This window comes from Phyllopteryx taeniolatus, chromosome 23, assembly GCF_024500385.1.
Source record: "Phyllopteryx taeniolatus isolate TA_2022b chromosome 23, UOR_Ptae_1.2, whole genome shotgun sequence".
Lineage (NCBI taxonomy): Eukaryota > Metazoa > Chordata > Actinopteri > Syngnathiformes > Syngnathidae > Phyllopteryx > Phyllopteryx taeniolatus.
In genome coordinates, this window is record NC_084524.1 from 5,926,202 (window position 1) to 5,943,356 (window position 17,155).

The window sequence follows — 17,155 nt, forward strand, 5'->3', positions numbered from 1 at the left end:
GAGATGACACTCTTTACCGAATGAACCTGGAGTATGCCTACTGGATACTACATGATATATAATGAAGTGACATTTTAAAGCCTTGCAGTTACTTTGACTTTAACACGCAATGATGAAAACTCTGAATGTTTTGCAAATTACCACCTTTCATCTGTCTAGTAAACGTGGTTCAAATTTGGGAGCGCCGATGAACTCTCAAGTTTGAGTTTGTCTTTGGCCAAAATGGGCGTTTCAACCCAAAATGGCTGACTTCCCGTTTCTTTTTGGGCATGGGTTCTTTTCGAGGGTTTTTGACAATCCCGAGACTTTTTTTCTTCAGAATGCTTGCAGTGGTTGTGCGCCTTCCCTGAGTGCGGGGTGGGGGTGCGGGTTGCGCAGCGCAGTTTTGATTCCTCCTGTGCAAAAGTCATCAAAAGTCTGGCCTTATATTCATCCCCTACTTAGTGGAAAGCACCTAATTGACGGATGAGGACGTTATGGGAGATGACAGAAGTCGTTATGCCGGTGATTTCCCTTTTAATGTATCTGTCATTTGGAATCGCAGCGCTGTTGGACCGGCGAGGCGCGTGTGGGCTGGCGAACGCCACGTCGCCAGGGGGCTGATGACTGATAGGGAGTTCAAAACTGAAAAATAAAATAAACCCTGCGCCATGTCGATTTGGAAGCCAGCACAACTGCTTTTAATATAGAGTAACACACACAAAATGGCGAAAAAGCAAATGTGGCTCTAATTTGGCAGCAATCGGTCAAAATTGTCTTTGAAAAGGGAAAATAAAATGGCCATTTCAAACCACAATGACGGACTTCTTTTGTGTTTCACCCCATGGCTTTTTGAGGCTTTTTCTGTCGGTCAGGTCATGACAAACATCCCTACCAAATTCCGGAATGCCTAGTTAAACTGGCTCCAAAATCCACCCCAAAAAGAAAACAAATTACAAGGTTTATCAGTTTAGTTTTTTGGTTTTTGTTTTAATGAAGAGTCATCAAACTTCGCCGACTCAGATGGTTTGCAATTTAGCGTCGCCCATCTGCCTCGTCTGCAGTACATTACGTTTAAATTTGGTAGCAAAAGGACAACATCTGTAAGACAAGTTCGTCCTTGGAAATAACCCTAAAATGGCTGCTTCAAACCAAAATGGCGGACTTCCTGGGCCTTTTAAGGCAAGGTTTTTTGGAAGGCTTTCAGTTTGGCTCGGAAAAGTAATAGCACATTGAAGTCGTTAATTTGGTTCTTTGACTGCGTTTCTGTCCGAGTCTCTCTTAGTGTTCCCAATGTGGTACAAAGTGACGAGAGTGTGTGCCCACCTGGAGAGTTCACCAACCGCATCCAAAGATTGAACGCAATCTTCAACTGCCGCCAGGTCATGAAAACGTACAACGCTCGAAGGTGGCCAATCCGTAATTCAAGACGGCTCCGTCCGCGATCAGCGTAAACGCACACAGTGCAAGTCCGCCGCCGCTGTCCCTCGGTCCACAGTATGAGCCAATCACGTACGCTGGGTAGCATGTAGAGGCAAAGGCATGTTACTCGTGCAAAAAGATGTAAACGAATGAACTTTGACCGAAATGAAAAAAACCCGCAAAGACGTGAAAGCACTAAAACATCCCAAACCCTTTTTGCGCTAAAGAGCCATATTTGGAGAAACTAGCATGTCAAGAAAAACAAATGATTACATGTGTTCAGAGGCACAGGCCACTGCACCTGATTTTCCAAATAAAACCTCTTTCAGACTCTCATTGTCGCCCGGCGGTTGGGGACCGCTGGCCTAAATGCCTCGGGGTATCTCGGCTGCACCGAAGATAACATTGGTAGACGCTAACACCCCAGTTGTGAAGTACCGAGAGCCCGCGGTCACCGTGAGGTGGGATGAAAACGATGCTGTCATATTGAATCAAGGTATCTGCGACACCTGAGCGAATGCGTCGAAGGACCCTGGAGTGACTTTTCAACTGTGACCTTTCCGAGAATGGTCTCATGTTTGGAATGTTTGCTGAGAACAGATAAGACGAAATAACTCTTGTTAAGGGTTTGAGAAATGATCGTAGTTCTGGGTTCTCGTCACAGCTTGGGCCTTGGGTCGCTGCAACTCTCCACGGTCATTGGGAACCGTCCCGACCCTCCAGAAAAAAAACAGGAAAAAACTAACTCGGATGTGCACCCGAGAAGGAGCTTGAAAAAGAACCACTTGGAATGGTCACTTTCTGATGACCCGTGTTAAGAAAAGACATTTAACAAAATACCTGTACAAAAAAAAACTGAAACCACAACTGATTTCTGACTTCCATTTTTTTTTTTTTTTTTACTCAACTATGAGTGACCGGCCCAGGACCAAAAAGTATGCAAACCACGACACTACCAAAGGACTCCCGTAACAATGACGCACATTCATTCGCATCATTTTGGAAAGCCGGCCAACGGTGTGAAACACAGCGCAATGATGGCATACAGCTCAGGCGTCACATTTGCCATTTGGATTTAGTGGCGTTATCAAAAGGTCTCGTCATAAAAGCGCATAATTACTATCCGGGCACAACAACTGCCTCAATATCGCGCTCCAAAGCGGCCACGTCTATAAATATCACATTAAACGCGGCCATGTTAAGAGATACACCCGGTGCAATAACACTCACGATCTTGTACATAATAACAAAAACAAAACAAACAAACAAAAAACACAATCAGATTAATAATGCATGGGTCCTTTGTAAATAAATGGGGGGCGTCAGGCCAGTGAACAGGGTGCATTCTGATTACAGAATGACATGAAAAGTCCATTTACAGTCCGAAAGGGGCGGCAAGTAATTAAGAAGGCCAGCCCGAATACAAAGGGGCGAGGTGACTCGTTAACGGGAAGGCGGGAGCGGAGAATACGGGAGATTGTTGTCACACGGAGGACACAGCCAGTACTCGCCAGAAATCCCAATCAACTGCAGCATCATGCATACAGTTGATCTAGTGCAGCCTTTACGAAAACAGACACCCTCCTCATTTTGCAACAAACGTCACACTTGGGGGCGGGGAACGTAATACCGACCCGCCGTGACGATTTCATCACACCACTGCAAGTCTACAGTAAACAGCGTTAATTAGTTAATCCAATATAGTCTACTACCGTTAGTCTCCACAGGTGGTCGAGGATAGTGGACAGCACTTGCAATTGCTTTACTGAACACACGGTAACAAAACGAACGCGGAACTGCACGGGCCACAAGTGGCGCTCATGCAGAGTCACTCAACACGCAGACTGGCTAACGGTTTGCCAGATGACAGCCCGCCGCAATCCTGAGCCAAAAACACGTTCGTTCGCTGACTCAACAGGCCAGGCTTCCGCCTTTTAAAGCCAAACTCATTCAAAGTGGACAAAAAAAACTAATACCTGCACCTCACATGCATATTTTGTATTATGCAAAATATTTATATTTATTTTACTTTGATCATAGAACTTGAATAATACTAATATATATATATATATATTTTTTAAACAAGCACGTTGCCTATGTTTTGCATCGCTGAATCCGAAAATGAAATCCGTTTGTCTTGTTTAGGTCAGGGAGGTTTTTATGCCAAGTTGTTAACAGTTTAGAAATCTAATGTTACGTTTCCTTACTCTAAACGTCATCATTGTTCAAAATTCAGGGCATGAACCGACATTTATTTGTACATGTAAACAAAAAGTTTCAGTTTAAAAGTTCAAAAGGTTGACCTGATTGAGCAAATGACCTTAATAAGAAGCATTTCTAAGACCATTGGAAAGGTCAATAAGAGTGTGGGGAGGGTCATAAAAGATTGAAAAATCTAAATAAATATATGGTCGCTACTTTGTGGATTTTCATGGATCGCGGGATGGGTGGGTGGGGGCTGGTTTCTGGAACGTAAACCCTAGCAATAAACGAGGGTTAGGACCGTATTTTGCGACGGGACCCGTAGGACGCCCCTGCACCCTCAGCTGTCAACGCGCCACAGTTTGGGGATCCTTGTTTTGGTGCGTCTTCGACGACGGTCCAACATATTGACCACTTTAGCGTCGTCCCGCGTGATCCTTCTTGACAGCCTGACGGATTAAGTGCCGGTGACTCCGGTCAGCCGCCTCTTTAATTGGTTGCTCTAAATGTTTGATGAAATCAAGATCAAATTTAATCAAGCCCCGCAGCAAACTGCTGATTCATCCCGAAACCGGCGGCTGCCGTTTTTCATTTATTGGAGTCGCCGTGGGGGCTGCAAGGGTGATATGTGCCAGAGTGGCAACAGCTGAAGGTCAAACGGCTTTGGACTGATGTGGAATTTTTCCAACGCCCACACACCAAGGAGAAGCCTGCGGGACATTTTGCCACTACAGACAGGATACGAAGGCTTATGATCGATGGCGTACGCAATCAATAGCGCGCCCCTTCCCCCACTTATGAAGCATTCGCCAATCTATTAATTCATTACGCCATCTGACCTCTAAATGGAAATCAATGACCGGCAAGCTTCGCCGGCAGCCCGAGATCGCCAGGCATTACAGTTCTTTTTTTCCGCCTGCCGCGTCGATGGTTTATGAAGCGTTATTCTCAAAAGCGCTTGGGAATCACGCGGTGTATCAAAGCGCCCCCAGTCATAAATATGAAGGCTGGGGGCTTCAGCCGCGCCTTTGTTTTTCACCGCAGACGAATCGACGGAGTAACGGCCGGATGAGTTTCGAGAAAATAGCGGCAAATCATCCAAATTCGTCGCAGCGCCAAAACCCAGTTCATTAATTCTGTCACTACATTTTGAATGCTGCGCCCCTCCTGGAGAGCATTGCTCCAAAATCTGAAACCGCGCACCGCCGCCGCCTCTGACATCCCTAAAAAACAAAAAAACAAAGACAAAAAGCCAGTGTGAACGTTTAATGATGCGTTAATGTTGTTTTTAATTGCAGGTAAATTGCTTGTTTTGATGGATGTTTTAATTCCAATGAGAATGATTTCTTATTAAAAGCTCGTTAAGCAGAAACCCCAACAGAAGTACAACTGGTAATGGGCGCCTGCGTGCGCGTTGCTTTTGATCCATCCCGGCGTGGATATTTGTCCACAGCGTGACGCGCGCTATCATCTGAAAGGAGGCGACGGCTGCGACACGAAGCCATTTCCTGCTTGTTCCATCGCCTATTGTGCGGCCTCCTCTGAGTTATCTGTCAAGGCCCCCGGCGCGCACCCTATTATTTCAAGCCATTTGACTGTCCCTGAGCTGGCGCCGCGCAGCATTTCCTGTCCCGCCATGTGATCAGTCGGATCCCTTTGACAGGGGTATCTCGTGATCTGTAATGGCGGTAATACTTCCTGTCAGAAAATGGTCTCGGGGAGAGGGAGACAAAGCCGACGCGAGAATAAAAGACTGATAACGGCAACCTTTATGGGGAAATATGTACCCGGCTCGGAAGTTATAGCTACCGCTAAAACGGCTGCGTTGCGCTAGTGTCTGGGCTCATTAACATTTCGGAAAAATACTTGCGGATGAGGTGTGTCAGAAAAGTTCCAGGACTCGTATTTCAAAATTCAAGTTTCCACCTTCTTCAAACTTTCAGGTGCAATTTCAGAATGCCCCTGAAATGCACTACAACCTTTTTCCTCAACGTTCGAATGCAAGGTTCACGGTTTGCTGTTCACAATTGAAAAACTTACCGGTGTATGTTTTTTTTTTTTTGTTTGTTTTTTTTTCTTATTACCCTTTGGTAATAAGAAACGAGTCAAAGTGTTTATTTTTATTTCCACAATTATTAATATCGGTAATTATAAACATTTTTAGGGGTGGGCATCAATTAATCACTGTTTTGCACCACTGACGACGGGGCTCAAAAGACATTTCAAATGTTCCACCAGGAAAAAGTGGGTGAGAGCGCGCATTCATAGCTGCTTGCATTATTATCTTTTTGTCAGGGTGGGGGCTGTGGGGGATCTGTATCTCTGTCAGAGCATGTCACTCAATAAGTTATAGATTTTTATTTTTTTTTGGGGGGGGGGGGGGGGGGGGAGAGAAAGCATATATATCCCTGATGGGGGATCTAATGTGGCTAGATTGAGTTCATTATCGATTAATGCGCCGTTAAGAGCACGGGGCGCCGTTCAAAGGAGCCACGAAAAGGGGGATTAACGTCAGCGGGTTGGAATCAAAGTTTCATAAGGAGCCGTTTGCCTCCGAGCTACTTTGAAAGTAAAATGACTTGTTTTCATTTAGCTTCACTTACCAGCATATTTTTGCATAAAACACCCGCATTGATAAAGGCCCCCCCCCCCACCCCCTCCACAAAAATGTACAATCATGCTCATAATTACCTACACTAATGCTAATCCTCACTTTATCTGGAACTTGCCTGTGGATGAAAACACAGAGCAAGCAGCAGTGGTTATTTGCACTTCATTATAGAACTTCCGATTTTTTCCATCTCTGGAGACGTGACGCCAGTTTGAGTGTTGGATAATGACGCTGAAAACAATCTCCATATCTCAACAATCTACGGGGCTTAAATGGAATCAATGATTTTCTCCGTTTCCTCTATCAGATGAGCAAGCCGCCATAGTGACTCAAATTGCAAAAAAAAAATACAAAATGGCTGCACTAAGGAGGAAACGCTTTGAAAATGTCGTATTATGATGATAGTGTGCAGACATGATCATGGTTATCAGAATTTTGGTGATAATGCCAAAGAAATTACGGCAGGGATTTGCTCTGCGGCAAGTCATTTGGGCACTCTTAACAAGCGCCGAACACGAAAGAAAATTTTAAATGCCAAAATTAGGAGAAAATATATATATATATATTATACAAAAACATGAAAAGTACAAAAATAACCAACAAAAACATTTGAAAAAAGATGAAATATACAAATATTAGCAACTGAAATATAAAAATCTTTGTGTGTCCCAGTGATCCTAGGAGCTAAGTTGTCTGGGGCTTTATGCCCGTGGCAGGGTCACCCATGGCAAACAGGTCCTCGGGGCGGGACCAGACAAAGCACGGCTCAAAGACCCCTTATGATGACGACAAAAAATGGACTCAGGTTTCCCTTGCCCGGACACGGGTCACCGGGGCTCCCCTCTCGAGCCAGGCCTGGAGTTGGGGCCTAGGTCGTAGTTCGATGATCGACTTTGTGGTCGCGTCATCGGACTTGCGGCCGCATGTCATGGACACTCAGATGAAGAGAGGGGCGGAGCTGTCAACTGATCACCACCTGGTGGTGAGTTGGCTCCAATGGTGGGGGAAGAGACCATGAGTTCCCTCCGCAGGGTGTCCAGGCTCTCCCTTAGAGATAGGGTGAGAAGCTCGGTCATCCGGGAGGATCTCAGAGTGCAGCCGCTGTTCCTTCACATCGAGAGGAGCCAGATGAGGAGGCTGGGGCATCTGTTTCGGATGCCTCCCGGACGCCTCCCTGGTGAGGTGTTCCGGGCACGTCCCACCGGGAGGAGACCCCGGGGACGACCCAGGACACGCTGGAGAGACTACGTCCTTCGGCTGGCCTGGGAACGCCTCGGGATCCACCCCGGAAGAGCTGGATTAAGTGGCTTGGGGAGAGGGAAGTCTGGGCGTCGCTGCTAAAGCTACTGCCCCCGCGACCCGACCTCGGATAAGCGGTAGAAAATGGATGGATGGATGGATGGATAGTAGACACATTTTTGTCTTATACTTCTTATCACTGTATTTTTCTTTTTTATAATAAACTATTAGAAGAAAAAAATATATATATATTTTTTCCCAAAATGTGTGTATTTTTATTACATTTTTGTGAGGGTATTTTTTGTCCAAGAATAGATTACAACTACACAAATATTAGAAACAATTAAAAAATTGACAAAATGCTTACAGACAAAATATACAAATATTCAATAAAAGTACCAAAAACATACAAAACAAACACATTTGTGGGTCGATCAGATGGATTTTTCCAAAAAGCTAGGAACATATGAATCAAGAAGTAATTAACACATTCAATGCCATTGACGGCTTTAGGAGTCAAATATCCATGTTAACTGGGAAGGCTGGCAGTGAATGAGTTAAAGGCTTCACCTAATGCCAAGACACAAATCCCTCGCCCGTTCCCAGGTATGTGAGGTTAACCCGGGCAAACATTAACTTTGATCTGTCTGAGACCTCTCTGCTCACAGGGTGTCAAGACCCCTGTTGCCCGACCCGCTACGCTCACCTCCGCCGAGTAAAGACCCTAATGCTGAACATTAATTATTCCACAGGCCAGGGCCCCTTTGACTAATCAGCAGTTATGGGACTCGAGGGGGCAGGGGGGAGTGTGGGGTGCAGCCTCCTGAGTGGCAAATGCCAATATCTACTCTGACGGCGAGGACGAAAGGAGGCGTGACTATAGATCAACAATCCAATAATGGAAGATCCGATCCATCATTTTGTCAGCCCTGGTGTCTAGAGGGTGAACTTATGCGTTTTGCCAATGAGACGGCACTTTCAGGCAGGCAGGGGAAGAGGGTAAACAAACTATACTGCTCAATGCATGACCGTGCAAACAAGTGCCTCCTATGACTTTTAATCAAAACAAAGGAGGAGGCGGGGGTGACGGCTTGACACCGTGTTGGAGGCCCACGGAAGAACCCACGAGATGTTGGTGAAGCAGTGCGTGCAAATCAAAAGCTAGATTTATAAGATCCATTATTGAGAATCTTTATAGCGTGTAAAGAGATATCCGGTCTACCGAGCTTTTAAAAAAATTAGTTTAAAAAATTCATCGAAATAGTCAAGGTTTTCTCAGGAAGCAAAGGTCATATGATCACTCCTTTGAAGCCCTGTTATCAAAACAGTCCTTTAAATGACCGTTAATGAAAAAGAGCAGATAAAAGGTCTCGGCGTGACACGAGTACACGTTCAATCAAAGCGTCAAAGAAAAGAAGACGTGATCTAGATGGCGCAAAAATGATAACATTCTTTCCAGAAAAGAAAAAGAGATCCTTTGTCGCTCCTCAGGCCATATGAGAATCGCATTTACAGAGAGCTTTTAACCGATTGCATTATTTAAAAAGCCACCCGGACCCACAAAAGCCATTTTGAAGCCACGCTGTAAAATATAGCTTTCGGCTTTCAGTCGTGGGCACAAATTGTTTTCCAGATGACAGCTTCTGTCCTCTTGTCAGACGAGACACCCACCGCCCTCGCCATTCCCGTCGCGCCTCCGGTCCGACCCAGCTAGCATCAGGTGCCCTCGAACTGCCGACTTCCAATTCGCAAAAGGGTGCTTGATTTGAAATGTGGTTAATTTAAAAACAGCTTTTTCCCCCGAGAACCTGTATTACGTGATTGCCGGGATCCGTCACCTCGAATCGTCTGATAGGAAGGTCCAATGTCTCCTTGAAATGTGGTGCAACTGGAAGTCTTTCAAGATCTATCATACGCTTTTCACCCGTGTAGAGGGCAAAAAGGAGAAAAAGGGCTGATTGTGTCAACCAATCGATGGACTGCAGTGCGTCTCCATCTGCCTTTTAGCTACCGTGGTTACCGTGGTTTGTTAGTTGAATGTTTGATATGTGGGTTGGTTTGTCTGCTTGTTTCAGCGTTGATCAATTTATCGGTGGTTTGGTTGGTCGGTTTCTTCTCTCTTTTTGTTTATCTGCGTTGATCAGTCGATTTGTATACTGTTTTTGTCGGTCAGTCGGTCCGTTTTGTTGGTAGGACAGTACGTTTGTTGACGATCGGTTTTGTCTGCCAATGTGTCGGTCGTTCGGTCGCGTCAGCTTTCTACTCGTTTGTTGGGATACCTCACCTTAAATGGGCTGGGAGAAAATTCTCAAAGCCTGGTTGGAGGCTCTCTCCTGCCGGGAAAAAAAAAAGCAAAAAAAAAGCAGTATGACTAATTGAAATGCTGAGACTGTAACCTTCAGAGTAAACGTGGCTTCTTGGGCAAATTAAACGCGAGACGCGCTCAACATGTATGATTTATCTGCTTAGACAATTGAAATCACTTTCAGCTCCTTCTTCCCAATGCTTAAGTGCAATTCGGATTCAACTTGGTTTTGTCAAAGATCGGCCATGGTTGGAAAAATGCGTCACGACCGCAGCATCAAAAATATTTCACTGCCAGAGCAGAATCCCCTCGATCAAGTTTGTGTTTAACAGTGCCGCTATATGATTTCACACTTAGCAAAACTTTGTGTTATTTGTTAGCGCCGCCGGCAGTGGAAGTTTCAAAAACGCTGACAGAGAGACTCCGGTCGGGGCTTTCAAGTTTTCCAAATGATGCAACTGTTGGTATACCGAGCTTTAAAAGCGAGGGACTTAAAAAGCTTCTTGGATGTAGTCGGCGCCAAAATGTGACTGGCGATAAAGATCTGGTTCGTGCAAAGGCGCCTTTTTGAAATGAGTCATCTCCGACAGACACTGAAGGCTTGAAAGATCGACTGACCTTTTCTTCACTAGGAAGCCACAGATGCTAACAGATCAAGCGATCCCCCACCCAAATCCCCACACCTGCCTATTTGGGTCCTTAGCTGGACAGCATCTTCAGTGGCCCGCATCAGTCGAAATGGTTACAAAGACAAATGTGCTTGGAGTAGTTATTTACTTCCTCCCAAAAGGAGAGGCACATTAAGCTAAGTGGCTGATTTATGAAGCCGTCCACACCGCGTTAAATACGGAAACCACGAAGGGGGAGTGAGATAATCACCGTTGTATCTCTCTGAAAGTTAGCTTGACGCAACACCACTTACAAAACAGCACACTACTGCCTCTTTAGGGACACAGTGGTATTACAAGATGGAATAGCTTATCCAGTGCACAACGGACCAGATACGAAGGCAGGTGGACCGTTTTAGTCTTCTCACGTGTCGGTTGCATTTTTAAGACCTTTAAAAAGGCGGCTGGTACCTAAGGCTTCCATTTTGCAAAATGAATTTCAGACTTTTTAAGGATACCGTAATAACTTTTGGGCTTTTTTGGGCTGCTTTAACGTGTTGAATAGTAGTGGACTGTGCACAATGCTTAGTCATGATCGCTCTGGACCACTGCGGGTTTTACGGTCCAGACCAAATCACTGGGAAGTCAGTCTTGTTTCCCTTCACTTTGCTGATTCTACTGCATTTTTAGGATATTCATCACATATTACTGTCCTTCCCTGCAACAAAAATTGTCCCTGCTTAAATTGAGACCAAGTTGATCCATGTAAATCAATGCCTCTTAGCTCCTGTAACTATCCAGAAGGAACAGAGGGGTTCCAGAGAAGAGGTGACATTGTTAAGAACTCCTACACTGCCCCCTGTTGGCTATACGGAGTTGTGTGTGAAAAGTGAGGGTGTCGAAAAAGTCTGGGGTTTGCGACATCCACATCCCCTTTGGATGCCACACCTCTGATTAACTACTACTACTCAAATTTTGAATACATTGGTTTTAAATAGGGCTTTTCTGGATATGCAAAGAAACTATTTACAACTAAAATAGGAGCAACATGTCTCTTCATAACACTGGTGAATAAATCATGTCGTCGTCAGACACACGGCGGGACAAACACCGGATGAGCGACTAAGAAAACAATTCCCCCGTCAGTGCGCAGCTTCCCCCCTCTCTCTCTGTGTGTGTGTGTGTGTGTCCATTCTCTTGACACCATTTCTGCAATGCATACAAAAAGAAAGAAAGGAAAAAAAAAAAAAGAAAAAAAAGCAAAGCCTCTTCACGTTGTGCTGTTGGCATCAGCCTGTCTAAATTGTCCGAGGAGGCAGCGGTGCGTGAAATTGAATTCAGAACTGTACGCCGTGTGCATGGGGGCTACACACAAAGAATGCTTCTTTTTCAGATTCATCCATAGAACGGCGGCTCTGTGAGGAAAAGTCGCTACCAGATGCTCAGCAGGCAGAAATTTGACTTGGATGCCAAAAACGTCCAATGCATGGGGATCAAACCTGCTTTGTTCGCGCGCCACTCCGTAGTTAGGTTTTGTTTTTGTTTATTTGTAAAGAAGGACAGATTTAATTATATTCAACAATAGCTTAAAGCTTTTCGTTTTTCAGAAAGCGCAACGCTTGTCTTCTTTTTAGGAAACGAGGCACGCAGACAGGAATGGCATTTCTTATTGTTTGGGTTCACCACATCGTAAACCACTAGAACATTATGCACGGTTAGAACTTTGCACTTAAACGTAGGGGTTACAATTCAATTGAAATGTACATGAGACTCAAAAGTTCAACAAGTGAACTGTACTTCGGCACTGATTCTTTCGTGTACCACTAGAGGGAGACCGCACAGCACTAGCGCACTTGGACAATCGCTGGTCTAAGGGGTTGATACAAAGTTGGTAATCGTAGCCCTTGTTCCGATTCTGGGTGTTGCGATTGGGCGTGACTCGATGGACGCAATTGTTTGGTCGTCAGGTAGCATTTGAAGAGCTTCCCAGCGAATAATAGCACCTGCCTGCTTTCATTTGCAAAGGACAAATGATTGGGAAACTTTTGAGGCGTTCTCCCGGGATTCAATCAACGCTATTACGCAAACGTCCTCCTGTCTTGCCGCCCTGTGATGAATGTGCTGGTCGCGGATGATGTATGTGTATAGATTGTCGGGGATAGCTGCTGTTTTGAGTAATGGCCCCTGCTGGCAAAACTGCAAAACGCTCCTTCATGTACATGTGCTCTTCAATGTCACTTGTTTTCCAGACTTCTTCTTTTTAAATGCGTGAAAACTAAAAGAGCTATTGAAGGGCACGATTTTGTCAAAAATAAGGATATTCTGCATAAAAACACACTCGTTCCTGCGGGAAAAACTGAAATAAGTATTAAAGCAGATATTGCTGATATTTTCTTTCTGTGTAAAAACTGAAAGGATCGCAAGGAGGGGGAGGAACTACCTCCCAATGCTAAAAGAAGACCAGAAGCCACAAGGGGTTCAGGTCCAGTGAGCAGCCCATTCTTATCACAAAGCCTCTTCGTGATGGACCCAGACGTGGAATATAAAACACATTCACCAGTAAGCAGGTATGACATTTCAATGGGCACCTTTGTTAAGTATTCCGGGAGGCAGTGATGTGGCAGAAATGAATGTGACATTCCCGTCGCCAAAGAGTTCTGTGACGACTCCCGGTGGTTCTAATTGATGAAGGGTTAATGAAAAGAGTGGGCTCCAAACTTGTGTTTACAATTTTGATGGACACGGTAGAGCATTATGTACTCCTAATAGCTGTAATAGACACAATTGGATACTAAAGTGCGGCATCAAACCGCGGGGGGCGACGCTAAAGAAGATGAATGTCTTCTGCTTCGTCTTCCCTTGACTTCCCCAGTTGAGTTTCAGCCAACACTCGCCCCCCCCCCAAATCGTTTCCCGCTAAGCGCCACTGCTTCACGGCTACTCCCCGGAGAGCGGCATTGAAGCGGTCGCCGCGTCACCATGGAAACGCTCCCTTGGTGTAAGCCCATTTGCAGAAGCAGACACTTGCACATCAATTGCGCGCACTGTGCAGGGATGATTCTAAAACCGATTCAGCCCATTTACGGGTAAGGGTTATTTATTCCGATATTTACTGCAACCCTAATTCTTAACCCGACTAACCCTCACCCTACAACTCTTTTGACCAAACCCCAAGATACTACCTCTAACCATACAAGAAAGACCTGAAGCCTCCAATCCTAAAACCCGCACCCAAGGTTTTACCCGAAACATTTACCCTTCACCCCGAACCCGAATGCCGAACCAGACGTGAACGCTTCACTATAAACTCACCCCAACACCTAATTGTAAACTGTAAACCATACGGACCCCAAGACCTAAAATCTTACCCTACCCAAACACTTCATCGGAAATCCTAAAACCTCACCCAACACTTGACCCGCAACGCTAACTCTTCACCCTAACCCCAAGACCTAATGTTTAACCCTAACCAGACCCTTCACCCTAAACCCGTACATTAAACCCTAACCTTGAGCCCTAATGTCTAACCCGAGCCAAACACTGTACCCTAAACCCTCACCCTAACCATATACTCTAAATCCTAACAATTAACCTCAAGACCTAACCCTCTTACTCTACTTTAACACTTAACTCTAACCCGACTCCAAACTCTCTCCCTCCTTTAACTTCAAATGCCTCATGAGTAAATACCCGACTTTAGCTATTGCTGAACCCTGCTGATTAGCATCCAAAACAGGATGAGCACCCTCAGCCCTGCAGTCCATCACTCACAATCCGATCAGCGCCCCATAACGCGTCATTACTCCTGCGCCCAATGAGTCGCCTCCCAATTGGCTGAGGTTAACGTTATCAATATTGGACCCTTGCCACAACTATATTGGGCTTGACACATGATGGATCTTTTGCTTCTCGGATGTCAACTTTTGAAGTGACTCATCACTTTCATGTGACCTTCCACTGGGAACCTAATTGTTGAGCCTTGCGGCGAATTTGCTGGAATTGATTAATGCGTGAGTCACTTCGGCTCACCTTGATTAATTCTGCAGAAATTGTTATAAGTGCGGAAAACTATTTAGCCCCTGACAAATAGTTCATTTCCGAAGCTCATTAACGCCACTCGCGGCGCAGATTAATTTGATGCTGACATTTCTGCTCATCGTCATTGCACAAAACGCTTGATCGGAATGGAGAGCCACGCCAACATTGTTCCGCGGTTTGCGAATGTCAACGTAAACTTAGGACACACAAAGACAATCGGGCTGTTTTTGTCCTGATTCTGCCCAGACAATCTAGTATTTTATGAGATTATCCAATAACTTTGTCCTTAGGTCTGAGGTGTGTTAAGAGAGGAGTTGTCCTGATTTTAGGGTCCGAAACAGGTCGGGGCCGACAGTCTTAAATAATGAATGCGTTCAATATTTATGACCCAAAAGTCTTCGTTTTAGTGAGATCACGCGAGATTTCGAGATCGGTTTGTGCAACAGAATCTTTATGTGTGGCGTAGTTCTGTGTTAAGATTATCGGCGTACACCACACACACTATGACCAAAACTGTTAATTGCCTGATTTTTTTTTGCTTTTTTCTGTTTATGTGTGGGATCTGTCAAAGATAACAAAAAGGAAATCTTTTAAGATTTGAAAAATCTTTGTGTGTGTGTACCAGGCCTAACCCCTTGTCCCAAGTGGTAGGCCGACACCTGTCCCAACACGGGTACACATCAGGGGATAACATTTTATCCTAAGTCAGCAAAAGTCTACATCGGACACTTTAAACATTGCCGATACCTTATAAGCCCTTAAGGTTGTACAAGTTGGAACTGGACCAAAATAGTCAGTGAAAGTACATCCCAACGTCAGAATACCTCAGGAGAGCTAGCCTAACCCTAACTCCAACCCACACTTACACAAATCCTAACCCCTAACCCCAAAACCCTGGACTTCTCCACCATATTTTACATTTCCACTATACGCCAAACAGTGTGCAATGATCACAGAGGAAGCGGTAGTTTCCCGTAGGAGCGAGCTTTGTTGGTCATGTTGCCGCCGCACAGGAAGCGGGCTTTGATGCGGTTTGGCGGCATTTCATTGGATTACGCCAATTCGATTGCACGAGGTCGCCCGTCCTTACCTGTCCCTCTCTCCGTAGCCTTCAAAATCACCGGCATCTCGGCAGAATTTCAATGCCTGTTTGATGGTGTACGTTGAGAAACGGCGGATAACGATTCATTCCTGAAGGACAAAACTCATACATGCATTACTTTAAAAAAAAAAAAATAAAAAAAAATATATATATATATATATATATATATATATATATATACATATATATATAAAATACAAATTTACAAAAGAAAGCAATGGGCGCTGTTGCCGGATTTAATTAAAGCAGCAGACAAGTCGTCTTGGATTTCGATAAGATAAACACCACCCGGCACGAAATGAAATGTGCCCACTGAGTCACTGAGTTATTTATTGCCTGTCAACCACAGTCATTAGTTACATTTCATTTCATGTTGCGGAAAAACAGCAGACAGGACATTTGAAGACAAGAGAATCATTTCAAAAAATGTATGTTATGCATAGTATATATAACACATGCAACATAATGGTATTGCATTTAAATGATGCTCACTAATTATTAGTGATAGGTTAGTATTATGAATGCAACTTTCACTGTTAAAATAATACCAAAACCTTTGAGGAAATTATAGTACCATCATTATTTGTAGCATTATTATTCCAACTTGTTCTAACATTAATAAGAAAAAAAAAATCTTTTCGCTTTCATTAATATGGGCCTGAAATAATAAAAAAAGGAAACAATAGTATTGCGGCAACTTGTGAAATGAATAAATGTAGTCATCATCATAATAGTAATAACCTTATTGTTTCGATAAACCAATTAGAAATGTATTGTAAAACTATATAGAGGAGAGGGCACAAGCAAAATTAGCAAGTAAATATCCAAGCAGGACTCTGCCATGACAGCAGTGTAGGGATTGCGGAGTAACACTGCCATCTAGTGCTCACGGAGAAAATGACACTTCACACTGGCTTTGATTTGAGAGTGGCATTTATTTATTTACAAGGCAACATAAAATGACAGTAAGCACATTTGAGCTCTTCTCTAAGGCACTTTTCCGTGACTGGCCTTCATGAGGGCCTTGATGGCGCGGGCCCTCATCTCGAGCTCCAGTAGCTCCAGCTGCTGAAGGGATGGCGGACACGCAGCGGCGGCCCGTTGCTGGACGGCGACGGCCGCGGCGTCCTCTTCCGTCAGGGCCAAAATCTCGCTGACGCTTCGGTCGATGTCGTTTTGGATGTCCTTCTTGGCTTTGGCGGGCTTCGGGGCTTCGCCGCTGTCCGCCGTTTTGACGGGCGGCTCCTCTTTTAGGGCGTCGATGTCGCTGTCGCCGGCGTTGAGGCTGAGAACGTCACTGTCCTCGCTCAAGACGCCCCCTGGAAAGAAAGCCGGGCGGAATCTCAATAGGATTCGAGTCGGAACATTCCGCATTATTGTACATGCAAAAAAAGAAGACAAAATACAGCCTAACTGTATAAGGAGTCGCTCTGCTATTACACATTTGACATAAGTCAACACACCTCTGTTCAAATGCCATTTTTTTTGGTGATATAAAACAATGAGACAGAGATAAAACACTCTTTTACTTTTTTTCCACACCATTAATGTGACCTATAACCTGTACAGCAATTTTTTTAACCTGTCGTTTTTAACCTTGACCTGCAGAAATCAATTAAGAGAAAGGAAGCAAAAATAAACACCTGAAA

The 17,155-nt window shown here is 44.7% G+C and overlaps 1 protein-coding gene across 4 annotated transcripts in view; it reads right to left on the reverse strand.

Moving 5' to 3' along the window:
- The window catches only part of LOC133472865 (caspase activity and apoptosis inhibitor 1), a 36,237-nt gene that overhangs the window by 16,576 nt on the left and 2,506 nt on the right, over window positions 1-17,155 (reverse strand). For 3 of the 4 annotated variants that reach the window (XR_009786881.1, XR_009786879.1, XR_009786880.1), the window contains exons 6-7: window positions 9,738-9,786; window positions 1,306-1,496 (exon numbers count right to left, since the gene is read on the reverse strand). Coding sequence is in view for 1 of the 4 variants with exons in the window: in XM_061764347.1 (XP_061620331.1) it covers window positions 16,494-16,825 (332 nt within the window). In the remaining 3 variants the exon portion in view is untranslated. Of the gene's footprint in view, window positions 1-1,305; window positions 1,497-9,737; window positions 9,787-16,421; window positions 16,826-17,155 lie in introns of those variants that run through there. The other variant, XM_061764347.1, reaches the window with a different exon arrangement.